General features: G+C 37.3%; 1 protein-coding gene across 1 annotated transcript; it reads left to right on the top strand.

Annotated features, from left to right (window-relative positions):
• The first annotated feature begins 3865 nt into the window (after positions 1-3865).
• EXOSC9 (exosome component 9) lies at positions 3866-16559 on the top strand. The gene is made up of 12 exons (XM_086704300.1): positions 3866-4006; positions 4350-4444; positions 5371-5490; positions 5604-5706; positions 6863-7000; positions 8779-8861; positions 10666-10798; positions 12058-12146; positions 12848-12994; positions 13761-13942; positions 15940-16018; positions 16412-16559. The coding sequence occupies exons 1-12, from the start codon at positions 3941-3943 to the stop codon at positions 16494-16496; spliced, it is 1320 nt and encodes a 439-aa protein (XP_086560426.1). The 5' UTR covers positions 3866-3940; the 3' UTR covers positions 16497-16559.
• The last annotated feature ends 323 nt before the right edge of the window (positions 16560-16882 follow it).

The following is a 16882-nucleotide window of genomic DNA, read 5'->3' as shown; positions in this document are numbered from 1 at the left end:
CATATATTCCTGCTCATAACCTCCATCTTCAAATCCACTAGTTATAGCATCTTCTCTCCTCTCTGATCTCTGCTTCTGTTGTCACATTCTCATATTGTCTCATTCCCTCTCTCTGCCTCTACTGCCTCCTCCCTCTTATAAGCATCCTTGTGATTACATTGGGTCCACATGAATAAAGTCCCCGTCTCAAAATCCTTAATTTTGTCACATCTGCAAAATAACTTTTGCCATACAAGGTAACATATTTACAGGTTCTTGGGATAAGGATGAGGATACCTTTGAGGGGAGGGCATTATTTTGTTTACCATATATCTCACAACAGTTATTGGAGTTACAATGAGTTTAACCCATAATAACAAATTCTACTTTCATTATTTTATCTGATTATTTCTAATTCTACTTAAGATATGATCTTCTTTGTAGAAGTCTAATTGGCACAGAACTTTTCTGGACCATATTTATTTTTTAGACATTAAACCATGTAATTTCCTACAGAGTTTTATCAATGAGCATGAATTTTCTTTTTTACAGATGAGAACAGATCAAAGAGCTTTAGCCATTTGCTGAGACAGAGTGATATGCCTAATATTGTTGTGTCCAGGATTACCCACGTTACAACTATCTGGGTGCAGCATAAATCAAAATGTCCCATTTCTCCCCCCCCCATTTTGTTGTACTTATATGAAGATATAATTTTTTATTCCTCTAAAAATACAGAAAAAGCTTAAAATAATATAAGATCATATCTAGATATCTGAGGATAGCAAATGGTAAGAAAAGGAAGCTCTTTTAACTATTCCATAGAAATCAGAGATGAACTTGATAATATAAGTTTTTAAATTTATATTATCAAATTAAAAATATGGAAGGGAAATACATACTACATGTGACTTATAGTGTTCAGTCATTTTTGTCTTTGTTTGGACTGCTATAACCAAAATACCACACGCTGGGTGGCTCGTAAATAGTAGAAATTTATTTCCCACCATTCTGGAGGCTTAAAGACTGAAATCAGGGTCCTGGCACGGTTGGATGAGGGCTCTCTCTGAGTTGCAGACCTCTTATGGCATCCTTATGTGGTAGAGGAGGCCAGGGAGCTCTGTAGGATCTCTTTATAAGAGTATTAATTCTATTCGTGAGGACTCCACCGTCCCCTTCCAAAGACCCCCACCTCCTCAAACGATCTCCTTTGGGGATTAGGATTTCAACAGATGAATTTAGGGGGGGCACAAACATTCAGACCACAGCAGTTGTCAATGCATAAAATCTTCTCACATGTTAACTAGGTGGTTTCCAGTTTGAGTCTTGAAAAACAACAACAAATGTCTTGAGCCCCACATCCAGCTCTGTGCTGACAGCTCAGAGTCCGGACTCTGTTTCAGATTCTGTGTTTCCCTCTCTCTCTGCCCCTCCCCTGCTCACACTCTGTCTCACAAAAAATAAACGTTAAAAAAGATTTTTTTAAATAAAAAAATGAGGCTATGAAGTAAACGAATTTTGTGATGATATGTAGATGTGAGTGGAGATGGATTATATATCTTTGGACTAACTCCAATAAAAGGCAGATGCTGCAGTGTTAAAGTTACACTAATATGATAATGAAAGAATGGTGGAAATTCTACCAAAGTGGAGGAAAGCAAAGGCAAAGTAATCAAGCAGCAATCTCAGAACAGCAATCTGAGATGGTGAATCTGGGTGGTTTCAAGGGAAGCCCTTACCAAGTCAAAAAAGGAAGGAAACTAGTATTTGAATAGCTATCCTGTTCAAAACGCTGTGTTAGATTGTTTTATTTTTTTTTAACGTTTATTTATTTTTGAGACAGAGAGAGACAGAGCATGAACGGGGGAGGGGCAGAGAGAGAGGGAGACACAGAATCGGAAACAGGCTCCAGGCTCTGAGCCATCAGCACAGAGCCTGATGCGGGGCTCGAACTCACAGACCGCGAGATCATGACCTGAGCCGAAGTCGGACGCTTAACCGACTGAGCCACCCAGGGGCCCCTGTGTTAGATTGTTTTAACTTTACACAAAGTAATTATTATTTCCAAACTAAGATATGGAAGCTGAAGCTCACAGATTACTTAACTCATCCAAAGTCCATTTGAACTGAAGTTTACCTGAAGTCGAACTCCATTCTATTTGCACTACCAAGCTGCCCCCCCAGAAAAGGATAGACTACCTCAATTAACGGCCCATTTCATTTCTGACAGGAAGAGAAACTAGTAAATGCCCACTAAAAGACCGTAAGGATTTAAATGATGAATTTAGCCAGGAGTTCTGTTGTGAAATTGTGCTATGAAAGAACTTAAGTTGTTAAAAGAACTTGAATGGCCTACACTCTGTAAGCCCCTTGCCTGTTTTGAAAGTCAATCAACTGTCTGAGCATGTGGACATAATTTCTGTCCACTTTCCTCCTTCACAATTCTTGTCTCCAGGCCATGTTAAGCTCATCCTATCTCATTCTTGGCTCATGCTGCTCCTTCTGCTTCAAACACTTTTCCTTTCCTCCAGATGATATCATGGCTGCTCCTTCTCATCACTGAGGATTTACTAAACTCAAATGCCACCTCTACAAAACGACCACTTTCTGCAATTACCCCTATTACTATAGCATCACCATTCTCAGATAGCATTAGTATGTCAACTTGTTTTATTTTTTTGTTTAAGATTTATTGCTTGCCTCCTACAAAGAGAATATAAATTTGTCGAGGAACAGATTTCTGTCCACCCCAGTTCTGTAACACTTGAATTATTCTTGAGACACAGAAGGCCACACACACACACACACACACACACACACACACACACACACACACACGATGTAACTAATTAATTGAGTGCATGGATTGCAAGTGGTACAACTGGGACTACAATGTATCAGTGGTAGTAAAAAACGTAAGAGACAAAAGTAGCAGAATGGAGCCTGAAAAGGAGTTACAGTGCCCATTACCTCTGAATCGAATGTTAACAAAATAATATGCAAACACTTAAATAGCACTTACTCCATGCCAGGCACTTGTTCTAAGCATTTTACCTGTATTAACTCATTTTTATCCTTCATAATAAATAGGTTTAACACTCCTTTGTTGCAGATGAGTAAAGTGATGCACAAAGGCTAACTTGGCCAGGGTCACAGAACTAGTCAGAGGCAGAATCAGAATTTGAACCTAGGTAGTTTGGAGTTCCTGCTTTTAACTACGCTTCAAAACGCCGAATGGTTGGCGGCACGAGTATCCGGTTCCTCTATGAGCATAAAAATAAGTTTATCCGCTTAAAATACTGGGGAGATTGAAAAAATAAACACATTTGTTTCAGCTAGTGGTGGTTGTAACACTGTTAGTTACAAGTCGGCAATATTCCCAATTCTTGTCAACTTCTCAAGCCTACCAGACAGATTTCACCTTCAGCCTGCAATAACCCCACCTCACCGTCTCAAAGTTTCCTCCCCTCCCTCCTCTCCTCTTACGCCCGTTTATTCCAGCGTTTCTCCACTGAAAATGATACAAGCTCTGCCTCTGCAGCTTTCTACTGGCTAAATCTCAACTTCCTCATCTGTAAAATAACAATACCCATTCAGTCTATCCCGCTAAAACTGAGGAAAGGGTGAAATGTGAAAGCCCTCTACTGATATTAATTTCTATCCTTGACCGTTATTTTCTTGTCCTTTTCTTCCCTACACTTCATGATAAAAGAAATAGACTTTCCCGTTCAGAAACTCGCCTCCTTAAACTCACTTGCTTCTCCTAGCCAGCTCCGCGGGTGCCAACCTCATTTGAGCTTGCGCACTAGCGACGGCGGTAGCCTTGGCTTTCCCACCTTCAGCCGCCGAGCTTTGATGACGTAAATTTCCTGCGCGTCCTAGCGAGCCGAGACGCGTGAAGAGGACCAAGTTCACTTTTCCCTGCGGATTCCGGTGCTAGTGTGGCCTGTGCTCCTACAGCATGAAGGAGACGCCACTTTCAAACTGCGAGCGCCGTTTCCTACTCCGCGCCATCGAAGAGAAGAAGGTAAATGGCCCCGGGGAACTTCGCGGTGCGTGGATGCTCTGGTCGCCCGGCCGCTCCTAGCCTTCCGGCTTAGACGCGCAGAGCTGGCCTTCGCAGGCCCAGGGAGCCCCTGGAATGAACCGCCGGTGCGTTCCCCCAATCCCTAAGGCTCTCCCCGCCCCCTCCAGTTCAGTTGAAGGCTGGAGTTACCCCAGCGACTCTTAGTGCCGGGGCACGTAGTTTCCACTCTCCTATGGGGAGTGGTTAGTATCCCACGTTTCTCCCAAATGTTAGGCCGTGGCATAAAGTAGCTGCTCAGTAAATATTTGTTGAAATAATAAACGAATGAATGTTGTGCTTACAGCGGCTGGATGGCAGACAAACTTATGATTATAGGAACATCAAGATCACGTTTGGAACAGATTATGGATGCTGTATTGTGGAACTTGGGAAAACAAGGTAACAAAGGATTCAAATTATTTAAAAGCTCCAATAGGGAGAAGTTTAAAAGAACCTTATTGTTTGTTGTTTACAAAGCAGCTAAGAAGTGTGGACAGACTTCTTTGTTTCGTTGCCAAGATAAATATATTTTCTTTAATGCAAGAGTTTTTGGGTTTTATAGTTACATTTAAATTTTTAATCATATATTAAAAAAATTTTTTTTTAATGTTTTTCAATTTTGAGAGACAGAGAGACAGAATGTGAGCGGGGGAGGGGCAGAGAGGGGGAGAGAATCAGAAGCAGGCTCCAGGCTCTGAGCTGTCAGCACAAAGCCCTATACGGGGCTGGACTCAGGAACTGTGAGATCATGACCTGAGCTGAAGTCAGACACTTAACAACTGAGCCACCCAGGCACCCCAGTCATATTTTTTGTCACATGAGTGTCACATGGTTTTCTGATCTTTTCAAGTCATATATACAGCCAGCAGTAATTGCCCTGAGTTTGTAGTCCTACTTTTCTCATTTTCCTGACACGAGAATTAGGTTTTTAATACTCGTTTGGAAGCTGTGAGGATATTGGTCAGATGTTAGCCAGATAATGCCATATGAAAACTAAGAAATCTCAAGTTTTCATGCCATCTTGTTCAACAGATATTTGTTTTAGAAAAGAGAAGTAAAGATCATTGATCAAAAAAATAAAGTGTATATATATATATATATATAGTAATAAGATGTTTTTTCTTGTTATTTTGGGGGGTATGCCAATATGTTTATTTTCTGTATATACTCTATTATACTTTATACATAATTTCAACTTCTAATAACATACTGAGTATGTTATCACTCAGAGTAAGATTTAAACTTAATTGATATCTGTTTTAGGTTTTATTGTTAATTGGAAAGGAGATATATTTAGTTAACAGATTTGTACTTTATCTTTGCAGAGTTCTTGGACAGGTTTCCTGTGAACTTGTTTCTCCAAAACTCAATAGGGCAACAGAAGGTATTCTTTTTTTTAACCTTGAACTCTCTCAGATGGCTGCCCCAGCTTTTGAACCTGGCAGGTATTTAAATCTTCTTTTAAAGCTGCTTTAGCCAGATGAGAACCTAACAGCAAGCTATTGTTTTAATACCTGGTGTTATATTTCATGACTTTATCCCATTCCTGTTTTCATAGGCAGTCAGATCTCTTGGTGAAGTTGAATAGACTCTTGGAAAGATGTCTAAGAAATTCGAAGTGTATAGACACTGAATCTCTCTGTGTTGTTGCTGGTGAAAAGGTGGGGAATATGCCCAAAATTATTAATCTTAGTTGAGTATTGTTGCTTCATGGATTCCTATATCTATACTCTTATTGTCAGCTTCTGTTAATTTAGTTTTATACTGATTCACTTCACTTCAAATGTCCCTGAGTGCTACCCATAGAACTTCATATCGTCTCTCTGAAGGGACAATAAACATTGGTGAAAGCATCAACTTGGATGTGTGTAAAAAATGTCTTATTCAAAGAACTTGTGGTTTTTCATATATTCTGATTTATTTTCTTATGTTCTTTAAGTGACTTGATAGAAGCAGGTAATGTGTTCCTTTTTCATGAATGAAGAACTGAAGAACAGATTAAATCCTTTTGTATAGGTTTATTGACATAAAGGGTTACATAGGGGGGCAGTGGTAGGCGGACACTGGAAATAATACTCTCAATAAATTGTGCTGCATAATGATTTTAGAACTTTATTCTTGATTAGGGTATTTTGACTATCTTTTTGACTATCTTTGAATAGGATTCTTCCTACTTGGATGACTTGTAGTGTTATTAAAATATTAAATATTTTTTTTTTATTTTTTTTTAAAACTTTTTTTTTTCAAAGTTTATTTATTTTTGGGACAGAGAGAGACAGAGCATGAACAGGGGAGGGGCAGAGAGAGAGGGAGACACAGAATTGGAAACAGGCTCCAGGCTCTGAGCCATCAGCCCAGAGCCTGACGCGGGGCTCGAACTCACGGACCACGAGATCGTGACCTGGCTGAAGTCGGATGCTTAACCGACTGCGCCACCCAGGCGCCCCAAAATATTAAATATTTTTGACAACATTAAAATATTGTCAAGAAAACCTAAGAGTTTGAGGTTTTAAAGTTAGGAGACACAGTAAAAACATTTAGGCTTGGGGGTGGGGCAATCTTAGTTTTAATTGTATAGTGGTTCTATTTATTTAGAGTATATATTTTACTGTTGTCAGATGACTCAGAAAAGTGAACAATTGGTACGTCAGATGTTGGCTAGGCTTAACGTTTTTTAAGTATTTTTTTTATTGATAGGAGGAGTAACTGCATGTTTTAACAGCAAGAGAAAAATTTGCACACAATGTTACTTTTCCTTATATATAGCCACTGGTTGTGATCAGTTAGGATTTATTTTTGTTTTAAATTCACATTCAGGTTTGGCAGATACGTGTGGACCTACATTTATTAAATCACGATGGGAATATTATTGATGCTGCCAGCATTGCTGCAATTGTAGCCTTGTGTCACTTCCGAAGACCTGATGTCTCTGTCCAAGGAGATGAAGTAACACTGGTAAGCTTCCATGATTTGAGCTAGGCTTATTCCTGTCATTGAATGAATATCCTTGAGATGCAGGCAACTTATTAGTGAATTGTTACTATAGATGGTAATTAGGGATGTCCTAAAATTGATAAGGCCCAAATGATATATGGTCGAAATTGTCCTTGAAATCTCTTAAAGCTCTTGTATTAAAGTGTCAATAAAAGCACACCCTATCTTCGTTTCTAGAATAAAACCAGATGACTTTTTCTTGGGATTGAGCATTAGATGAAGTAGTTGGCTTAGGGACCATGTGTGTGAAAAAACCCATGATTCTCAGCACACGGAGATACTTGTGATTGTTACTCTGGCCAAAGTCCTTCAGAAACAACTGGAAGGCTTATTAAAACATATGCTAAGTTCTACCCTCAGAAAAGGGTAGGGGTAGGATCTACAAATTTGTACTTCTAACAAAGGTCCCAAGTGATACTAATGCTGCCAGTGTAAGGGCCACATTTTGAAAACTGTTAACTTTTGCTATTTCCGTTGCCTTTCTCTTTTTTGCTCGATATGTCAACTTCAGTTTCTATGAATTCATGCTGGAATGATAAAGGTACACTGTGGATGGTTTGAATCTTGAAGTTGTGAAAGTAAATATCACATGCCTAAATTTCTGAGCAGTCATTCATGTGCTGCTTTTACGCATTAGACTAGAGGAGACTCTTTAAAGATTTAGAAGTAGAGACAAAGGTTTCTTAACAATAGAGACATGTTCCCTGAGATAAGGGAATTGGTATAAGAAAGTAAAATAGAAAGATTAAAAAGTACTGTAGAGTTATTGCTGGTGGTAAAGTAGAATGGAACAGCCACATTGGAAAAGATTGGCAGTTTCTTTTTCAACGTTTATTTATTTTTGGGACAGAGAGAGACAGAGCATGAACAGGGGAGGGGCAGAGAGAGAGGGAGACACAGAATCGGAAACAGGCTCCAGGCTCTGAGCCATCAGCCCAGAGCCCGACGCGGGGCTCGAACTCACGGACCGCGAGATCGTGACCTGGCTGAAGTCGGACGCTTAACCGACTGCGCCACCCAGGCGCCCCAAGATTGGCAGTTTCTTAAAAACAAGTGTCAACCTATACAGCCCAGCAATTCCATACCTAGGAATCTACTCAGGAGGAATGATAATACGTTTTTAGTAAAAGACTTTCATGTGAATGTTCATGGTAGCATTATTCGTAATAGCCCCAAATCAGAAACAATCCAAATGTTTATGCACTGATAAGTCTAAAAACAAAATGCGGTGTCCATGCAGTATCCGTACAGTGGAATACGATTCAGTAAAAAGAACCAGACTGTTGATACGTACTACAAGATGGATGAAACATGCTAACTTCAGAGGAAACTGATGTAAAAGACAAAATTACTTGATTCCACCTAAATGGAAAGCTTGGGGCTGGGAGTAGGAGTGAGAAGTGACTGCAGACAGGCTCAAGGAGATTTGGGAGGTAATGGAGAGGTTAAAAAACTGGACTGTGGTGATGTTACATAACTGTAAGTTTACTACAAAGTGAATAGATATATACTTAAAATGAGTGGATTTTATGGTATTTATACCTCAATAAATGTTTTTTGTTTTGTTTTTGCGTAAAGTTTTAAGGAACGAGTGGCAAAGTCAAACATAATTTTAAAAGAGTTATTTAAGTACTGAGGATTAAAGGGATTTCATTTTTTATTTTAATATTTGATGTGCCAGATATTTTTTATATGTTTATCATTTAGTGACTAATTATTAAACTTCTGTTTCCAAACAGTATACACCTGAAGAGCGTGATCCTGTACCGCTGAGCATCCACCACATGCCCATTTGTGTCAGTTTTGCTTTCTTCCAGCAAGGGTAAGTCTCATTCTTATCGTGGACTGAAATTATAAATGCAGCTAGGACTTTTATGTTCTGTTCAAATGTGCTATGGACAAATGAACAAATACCTCCTCTAATATTAAAGCACCTTGTAGGTTTTTTTTTCTTCTTTGTAAGGGCATTAGTTGACAAAGAGCCTTTTCAATAGAATTGACAACACTTTTCATAGGATACTTAAAAGTTTACTGCAGGATGGTGGTGCTAGAGACGCAGGTGTTAGGAGAGTTGTGTGCTAGGCCGTAAGTAGGGAAAATGGGGTGAGAATTTCTGTGGATTAAGGGAAGACAGAGGACTTTGGAGCATGTTAGAGGAGCATATTAGATGGAGTGGTTATAGCAGCAAGTCATAGGGGGAATGGTTCACAAATGGGGAAAAAAAAATCTAGTTTTCTTCATTTCTCTAGTAGTTTCTTCACAACTCACTGCTAATTCTTCCTACAACAGAAAAACTGGAGTTGTAGGTCCATGTAATGGTACCTTTAAATGAAAGCTTGAGCCTTAAATCTCTTCAGAAACAAAGGGAGATATAAGTAAGGTATTTGAATAATTTTATGAATAAAACTAGAGAAAAGCTTTCAACTTTTACTCATTGTAGTGTAGAATTTCATTAGCGGGAAAATAGACTGTCCAGTAGAAATACAACATGAGCCGTATATCTAATTTTAAATTTTCCAGTAGCCACATTAAAAGTAAAAGGAAACAGGGTTGCCTGGGTAGCTTAGTCGGTTAAGTGTCCGACTTTGGCTCAGGTTGTGATCTTGCCGTTAGTGAGTTCGAGCCCTGCATCAGGCTCTGTGCTGACAACTCAGAGCTTGGAGCCTGCTTCAGATTTTGTGTCTCCCTCTCAGTTCTCCACCTGCCACCTGCCCCCCCACTTGCACTCAGTCTGTCTTTCTCTCAAAAATAAACATTAAAAAAAAAGAAGAAACAGGTAAAATTTTTATATATATTTTACTTATATCGAAAATATTAATATATAATATCTTAAAAATTATTCGTGAGATGTTTTACATTCTTTTAGCTCTACTAAGTCTTTGAAATCCAGTATTTTTCACTCATGTACATCTCAATTTGGACTAGCTGCATTTCAAAGGCTCAATAGCCACATGTCACTAGAGACCAACATTACACAGTGAGGAAATAGTATTTTTTTAACGTTTTTTTTTTTAAATTTTTTTTTATTTTTGGGACAGAGAGAGACAGAGCATGAACAGGGGAGGGGCAGAGAGAGAGGGAGACACAGAATCGGAAACAGGCTCCAGGCTCCGAGCCATCAGCCCGGAGCCTGACGCGGGGCTCGAACTCACGGACCGCGAGATCGTGACCTGGCTGAAGTCGGACGCTTAACCGACTGCGCCAGCCAGGCGCCCCAATAGTATTTTTTTAAAGAGACATTAGCAGAACCTGGAAAAACTTCAGAGTATAGGATACCAGGGAGCCTTTAAAATTAACCAAATTAATGTTATCTAAGTTTTTATTAATGAGCCACAAGTCATTTCATCAAAGTGATAGCATTAGGTTTAGAATATATATTGTTTAAATAAAACCAATATGAATTTAAGTGGTTTTACTCTAATAGTTACTGATACTCACTTACCATTCATTTTGTCCATTAAAAAGTAGAATTCTCATCTCATTTCATTAAAGTGACTCAAATCCACGGGCTCAGACCTTCACTGTGTTAAACTTTATTAATGCTATCTTTTAAAAATGTTCATTATCTTAAAATTGACAGGCATTCAGCCTCAGATTTGCTTAGGTCTATTTAACATTCATTTCAGTACATATTTATTGGTGGATCCCAATGAACGAGAAGAACGTGTAATGGATGGCTTGCTGGTGATTGCCATGAACAAGCATCGAGAGATTTGTACTATCCAATCCAGTGGTGGGATAATGCTGCTGAAGGATCAAGTTAGTGCTTTGATTAATGTTTTATTAATAGGTCTTGGGGCACCTGGGTGGCTCAGTCGGTTAAGCATCCGACTCTTGATTTCGGCTCAGGTCATGGTCTTGTGGTTCATGAGCCTGCTTGGATTCTCTCTTCCTCTCTTTGTCCCTCCCCCACTCTCCCATCTCTTTCTCTCTCTCAAAATAAATAGACTTAAAAATTAAAAAAAAAAAACAAAAAAACTTCTTTTTAGAAGCTTTTTCTTGTTTAACTAAAATTCATCAAGGATGTTTTCAATGTTTGATTCTAGGGTATGTTAGAATCTGGTTTCAATATTATCATTATGTTCCTTTGACTGGTGGCTGCAAGGGATCCTTCTTTCTTCCTTCCTGCTCCATTTATGGCCGTCCAGAGTCTAGCCCTTCTATGCAGAGGAACATTTTTTTCCTTCCAGTGAGGAAAGAGATTCATATCCCTATTCAAAAAACAAGTGTCCAAAAAGTAGAAATTAGGTAAAAAAGATAGTTTTACTCTCAGAAGTTGGGTACAATAAGCAGTAGTTCTCAAATACAGCTACATATCAGATTCACATGGAGGCTTTTAGAAGATAGATCAACATATAGCATATAGCACAGGTGGGGCAGAGGCTGCTTTAGTTGGAATTCCAGTTCTGCTTTATACTAACTGATCTTTTACAAATGATTTAATATCTTTGTGCCTTGGCTCCGTTATCTGTAAAATAGGGAATATCGACACCTTGTTAAAAAAGAATGTAGTAAGTACATATGGATATATTGCACTGTGTAACATTTCTTAAGTATGCTGTAAATGTTAGTTTCTATTACCGTTATTAAGACCATTACCAGATCCCTATTTCCAGAGATTCTAATCCATTAGGTCCCTGAGGTCTTGGAATCTCTGCTTTATAGAAGTTTCCCTGGGGACACTGTAGCCATAACTTGAACTAGTGCTTTGTGGATCACTCACTCACACAGCAAGGTAGTTAGTGCATCCCTGAGTATATAATATATGTCTGTGGCCTTTTCAGTGGTATCTTTTACACCGTCAGGGAAGTTTTTGGTCTGTTTTCTTAATATGATAATCCTTCAGATATTTTAAAACAATGCTCACATTTTGCATTAATTTGTGTCTACATTGTATTTTCATATTTGAAAAGGTCAGGCTTATAAAGGTAGAAAAAATGTTCTCATATGCATAGTTTTGTTAGAGAAAGCTATGTAGTTTGGTGTCTTTAAATAACAGAATTCACTTTTATAAATAGGTATTGAGATGTAGTAAAATAGCTGGTGTGAAAGTATTGGAAATTACAGAGCTAATACAGAAGGCTTTGGAGAATGACCAGAAAGTTAGGTAAGTTTAATTTTTTTAGAACTAAACGTTCTAATCTATTATTTTTAATAGATTTTTCCATTAATGACTTTTCTCGCACAAGGGTAACCATGTAATTTTCACACTCCATCGTCCATTATTTGTTAATCTAATTTGAATCTACTTAATATTTTTTGAAAGCTGATGGAACTGTTATATTGTATTCCAATTTAAACATAATCTGTATTGAGAAGCCACAGAATATTTTTCTATAAAAAAATGAACATTTTTTTCAGAAAAAAGAATCTAGTAGCCCAAATTAACAGAAGGAACACAAACTGGGGTTGGTTACCATCTCTGTTTCCTACTGTGTGGCATTAAGCAAGATCTATAACTTAAAACTTCAGTATTCTATAATATGGGAGGTAATACCTATTTGGTTAATACCTATTTGGTAGAACTGGTTTGAAGATTCGAGAACAATATACTTTTAAGCACTTAGCATTTGCCTGGCACATGGTTCAGTAAATGGTAATTATAGTAACTTTTTTATTTCTCTTGATAAGCATAATAAATTGGTGAGGTTAAGTTAGTCAAATAGCTTTTTTCTAATTTTTCTCCTCCATCAAAAGGATAAAATGGTTAACTTTTCCCTTCCTGTTTTCTCTTCCCTCTCTCATTCCCTTTTCACTTCTCTTCACCCCCAAATACAAAAAAAAAAAAAAAAAAAAACACCCACACAGGAAAGAAGGTGGCAAGTTTGGCTTTGCAGAGTCTATAGCAAGCCAAAGAATCACAGCATTTAAAATGGAAAAGGCCCCTATTGATACCTCTGATGTGGAAGAGAAAGCAGAAGAAATTATTGCGGAAGCTGAACCTCCTTCAGAAGTGTATCTTTATTGGGTGGTTTTTTTCAGGAACAGAATTCATATCACTTTTGGCGTCATTAGGTATATGGGAAGGTGTGCATACTGAAGTTTGTTTTCTGAAACACTGCTTTGTTAGAGAAAGCATTTAAGATACAAGACAGTGATTAGTTATATTAAGCCCTTGGTGTAACATCCACCTCTTTAGCTATCCTACAAAAACAAGAAATCTTCTATCTTAATGAGTTCACACCATTTTATTTTCCTTTGGAAAATGTTTCTCATTTATTTTGAGAGACAGAGGAAGCAGACGAGGAGCGAGAGAGAGAATCCCAAGCAGGCTCCACACTGTCAGCACAGACCCCTATATGGGGCTTGAACTCATAAACCAAGATTATGACCTCAGCCAAGATCATGACCTGAGCCGAAGAGTCGGACACTTAACTGAGTCACCCAGGTGCCCCTGGAAAATTGTTCTTTAATCTCAATGGCATGGTCAAGCATTTTATATACTATAAACATTGTTCTTGGAAATTATTTATTCATCCAATTGCCAAATTTATTACTACAACTGTTAAAAGCCAGTATGTCTTGGTGTTTCTCACCATTGTTTCCATAAAATCTTATCTGTGTTACATGTTTTTTTTCTTTATTGGTCAGCCATCCCGTAGCGTAGCTATTAGTAAAATTTTTACATACAAACTTGAGGAACACTTCAGTTTTGAAACCTTTATTCTCATCTTTTTTAACACTGCATCAAATAGCAGTAAAGTTTTCTTAACTTGTTACGTGTTTCTAAACCTGTGCTTTGGACTCCTGGAACTGCCCAAATTGGAGAGGGAATAGAAAACTCCTGGGGTGATCTTGAAGACTCTGAGAAGGAAGAGGATGATGAAGGTGGCAGTGATGAAGCTATCATTCTTGATAGTATAAAAATGGACACTAGAGAAGTCTCCAATATTGGAAGTCAAGGTAGGTAACACTTTATTTACGGCTTTTATGTAATACATGTGAATCTTCCTATTGTAGGGATCTTATTTTTGTATTAGCAGTTCTTTTTTTAAAGGGGCTAAATATTTTGTGATTTAAATTTCAGTTAAGCTGTTGATGCTAAACTACTATATTACTCCAGTTCTTTTCTAAAACAATGTGCTTATCTTTGTGGAGTAGCGGTATTCTGGTATGTAGTGGCATTTTTAATAATTTTTTTCTTTTGTATGTATATCTGAGCCAGTTTTAAAGGGAGGCTTTTCTTAAAGATTTCATTACTACATGCTGTTTTTCCTTTGTAGTTTCTAGACTCAAACATAAAAAGCCCATATCGTAACATCTGTTAGAGTAGTACTTTCCAAATAGAACTTCCTGTAATGTTAGGAATGTTCTATATGTACACTGTTCAATAAATATAATGGCCACTAGCCACATGCAGATACTGAGCATTTGAACTGTGGTTTGTGACACAAGAATTTTAAATTTTAATTTTAGTTAAAATTAAATAGCCGTATATGGCTATTGTATCAGAGCGGTATTAGAACATACAAAACTCTAGAATTACCTGGAATACTGTAGAACTGAAGAAAATTGTTTTTAACCTGTGGTTATTTTTACTGTTAGGAAAGCCAGTTTCTTGCTTGGCCCATAATAATCGCGAAATTTTTTTTTTCTTAATGTAGTAAAAACAAATCATACAAGTTTGGATGTAGGAAGTAGGCTGGCAGAGAACTAAAGGGTGCATTTACTAAATCTGGCTGAAAAAAATAGTGAAGGGGATACTGTTTACGTATATAATATGCATAGCTGCCTACTGTCAAGGAATGAAATTGCCTATCAACATTGCTAAGAGCCTGCCAGGGTTTTTATAAGGAAAAAAATCCCCATTGATTGGGACCCTTAGGTTTTTATTTACTGTATTTTTACACCAATATAAGCTGCTTGAATGCAGGGACTGTGAATGAATCGGTAGAATTTCATGTCATTGCATATAGATCAGCCACGCTTTTAAATGCTGCATAGAATTGTAGGTTTGACAATAACTAGGTTGGCCTAATCATCCCCTTATGGATAAATGTTACTACTTTCTGTTATAGTGCTCCAGTAGGCATCCTTGTATATGCCTCTTTATATATTTGTGAAATATTTTTCTAAGATTAATAAGGTTAGTGCTAAACATTCAGTTGCTGCTTTGAAGAATAGTATTTTCAACTGAATAATCAAAGTGGACTTAAGATAATTGGGAGGATAAAGCAGGTAAAGCCTTTCTGAAGCCTTTCTCCTTGTGGAACACAAGGAGAAACTAATTGAAAACTCAAAGACTTGGTATGCCAACTGGGAAAACGGTTAATTCACATTTTATATATATCGTTCATTAACTAAGGCTTAGGAGAAAAACTGGTCAAAGATAAAGAATACAAACGGCCAGTAACCGTATTTCATAGGCAACCCTAGTAGTAACAAAGGAAATAAATTCAAGGCACAAGGGGATGTTTTCTGACTACTGTATTAGGCAATATTAAAAATGTCACCATTGGCAAGTGTGAATAGGAAGATGCCTTCTTCATATACTTATTTCTTGGGGTATAAATTGGAACAGTATTTTTGCAGAATTTGGCAAAATATCTTTTAGAATGCCTTTTGACCCAATAATTCTGCTTCTAGGTATTTTCCTTCCAGTGTTGTTTCTAATAGAAAGTTATATAGATTTTTTTCTCCTATTATGACATGTATGAAATGTAATTATATTGAACACATATAATTGTCATGTAATTACAGAATTTTTAGGAAATAAAGTAATGTTATTTTTCAGAGCTCCAAGGAATTACTTAAGGAAAAGAACCAAGTAGTTCTGTAAGCCTCCACTCAGAGTAGTTTGGGATATTTGTACAGAAATAGAATGTTAGAACTGCTGACCTAAACCCATGTGGAAAATTTCTAAGAGATTATTTATATTGTTTCCTTAACATTTTCTTAAGATGCCCCCATAGTACTCTCAGACAGTGAAGAAGAAGAAATGATCATTTTAGAACCAGACAAGAATCCAAAGAAAATAAGGTAACAAGTTTCTGATTTATTTCAAGTGTATACACATACTCAAGACTTTTCTGGTTTTATTCTCATCTTATCCTACTATAAACAGACACCCCCTTTTTAATTTGAAATCCAGCTGTTCTTTCTGTGGTTTCTTCAAACTGAGATTTAAAAACATTAGGACCTAATTCTATAAAACTGGATTACTTTTAAAGTAATACTGCATTTTATTCTCATAGTTGGCAAGTGTTCTATATTCTACTGGAATAAGGCGCCTCCTATTTTGGAAAAAATAAGGCCTCCTATTTTGGTAATCCAAAATTAACGAGCAAAATATTATGAGTGTGGCAAACCACCCATGGTATCAGCTTGTAGTGCTAATACTGTTAGTAAACTGTTAATTTATTTTATTCACAGAACACAAACCATCAGTGCAAAACAAGAAAAAGCACCAAGTAAAAAGCCAGTGAAAAAGAGAAAAAAGAAGAGAGCTGCTAATTGAAGCTCACATAGTTGTATATTTGTGTATATAACTATTAAAAGAATATTTATTCAGTGCTAATAACTTTGGGTATTTTTCTCTTCACAAATCCATTATAAAATCTAGTCAATTCCATAATAGTTTTTTACATTATGCTTTAAAATAAACCTTTTGGACAACTTAACAGGTTTTAAATAACTGTCACTTCAGTAAAGTGTAAAAATTGATGAGGAATGAAAAAGCATTTTCATAGTGTGTACAAAGAGCTGAAAGATTCTCAGGATCATCACAACAGATAAATAAGCAGATTTATTCCAGATATGCTTGGATTATGCGCAAGTCACCAAATTGATCCAGTGGCTTAGGAAAATGGATGCTCAAACTTTTATCCGTTTTCCTACACAAGA

Source organism: Puma concolor, chromosome B1 (genome assembly GCF_028749965.1).
Source record: "Puma concolor isolate L17-30 chromosome B1, mPumCon1.1.hap2, whole genome shotgun sequence".
Taxonomy (NCBI): domain Eukaryota; kingdom Metazoa; phylum Chordata; class Mammalia; order Carnivora; family Felidae; genus Puma; species Puma concolor.
This window is presented reverse-complemented; position numbering and strand designations above follow the sequence as displayed.

Coding starts and splice junctions, on each gene's coding strand:
- EXOSC9 (XM_086704300.1), top strand. CDS start 3,941: ATGAAGGAGACGCCACTTTCAAACTGCGAGCGCCGTTTCCTACTCCGC. Junction 7,001..8,778: donor AAGGAGATGAAGTAACACTG/GTAAGCTTCCAT, acceptor GTTTCCAAACAG/TATACACCTGAAGAGCGTGA. Junction 16,019..16,411: donor AAGAATCCAAAGAAAATAAG/GTAACAAGTTTC, acceptor TTTTATTCACAG/AACACAAACCATCAGTGCAA.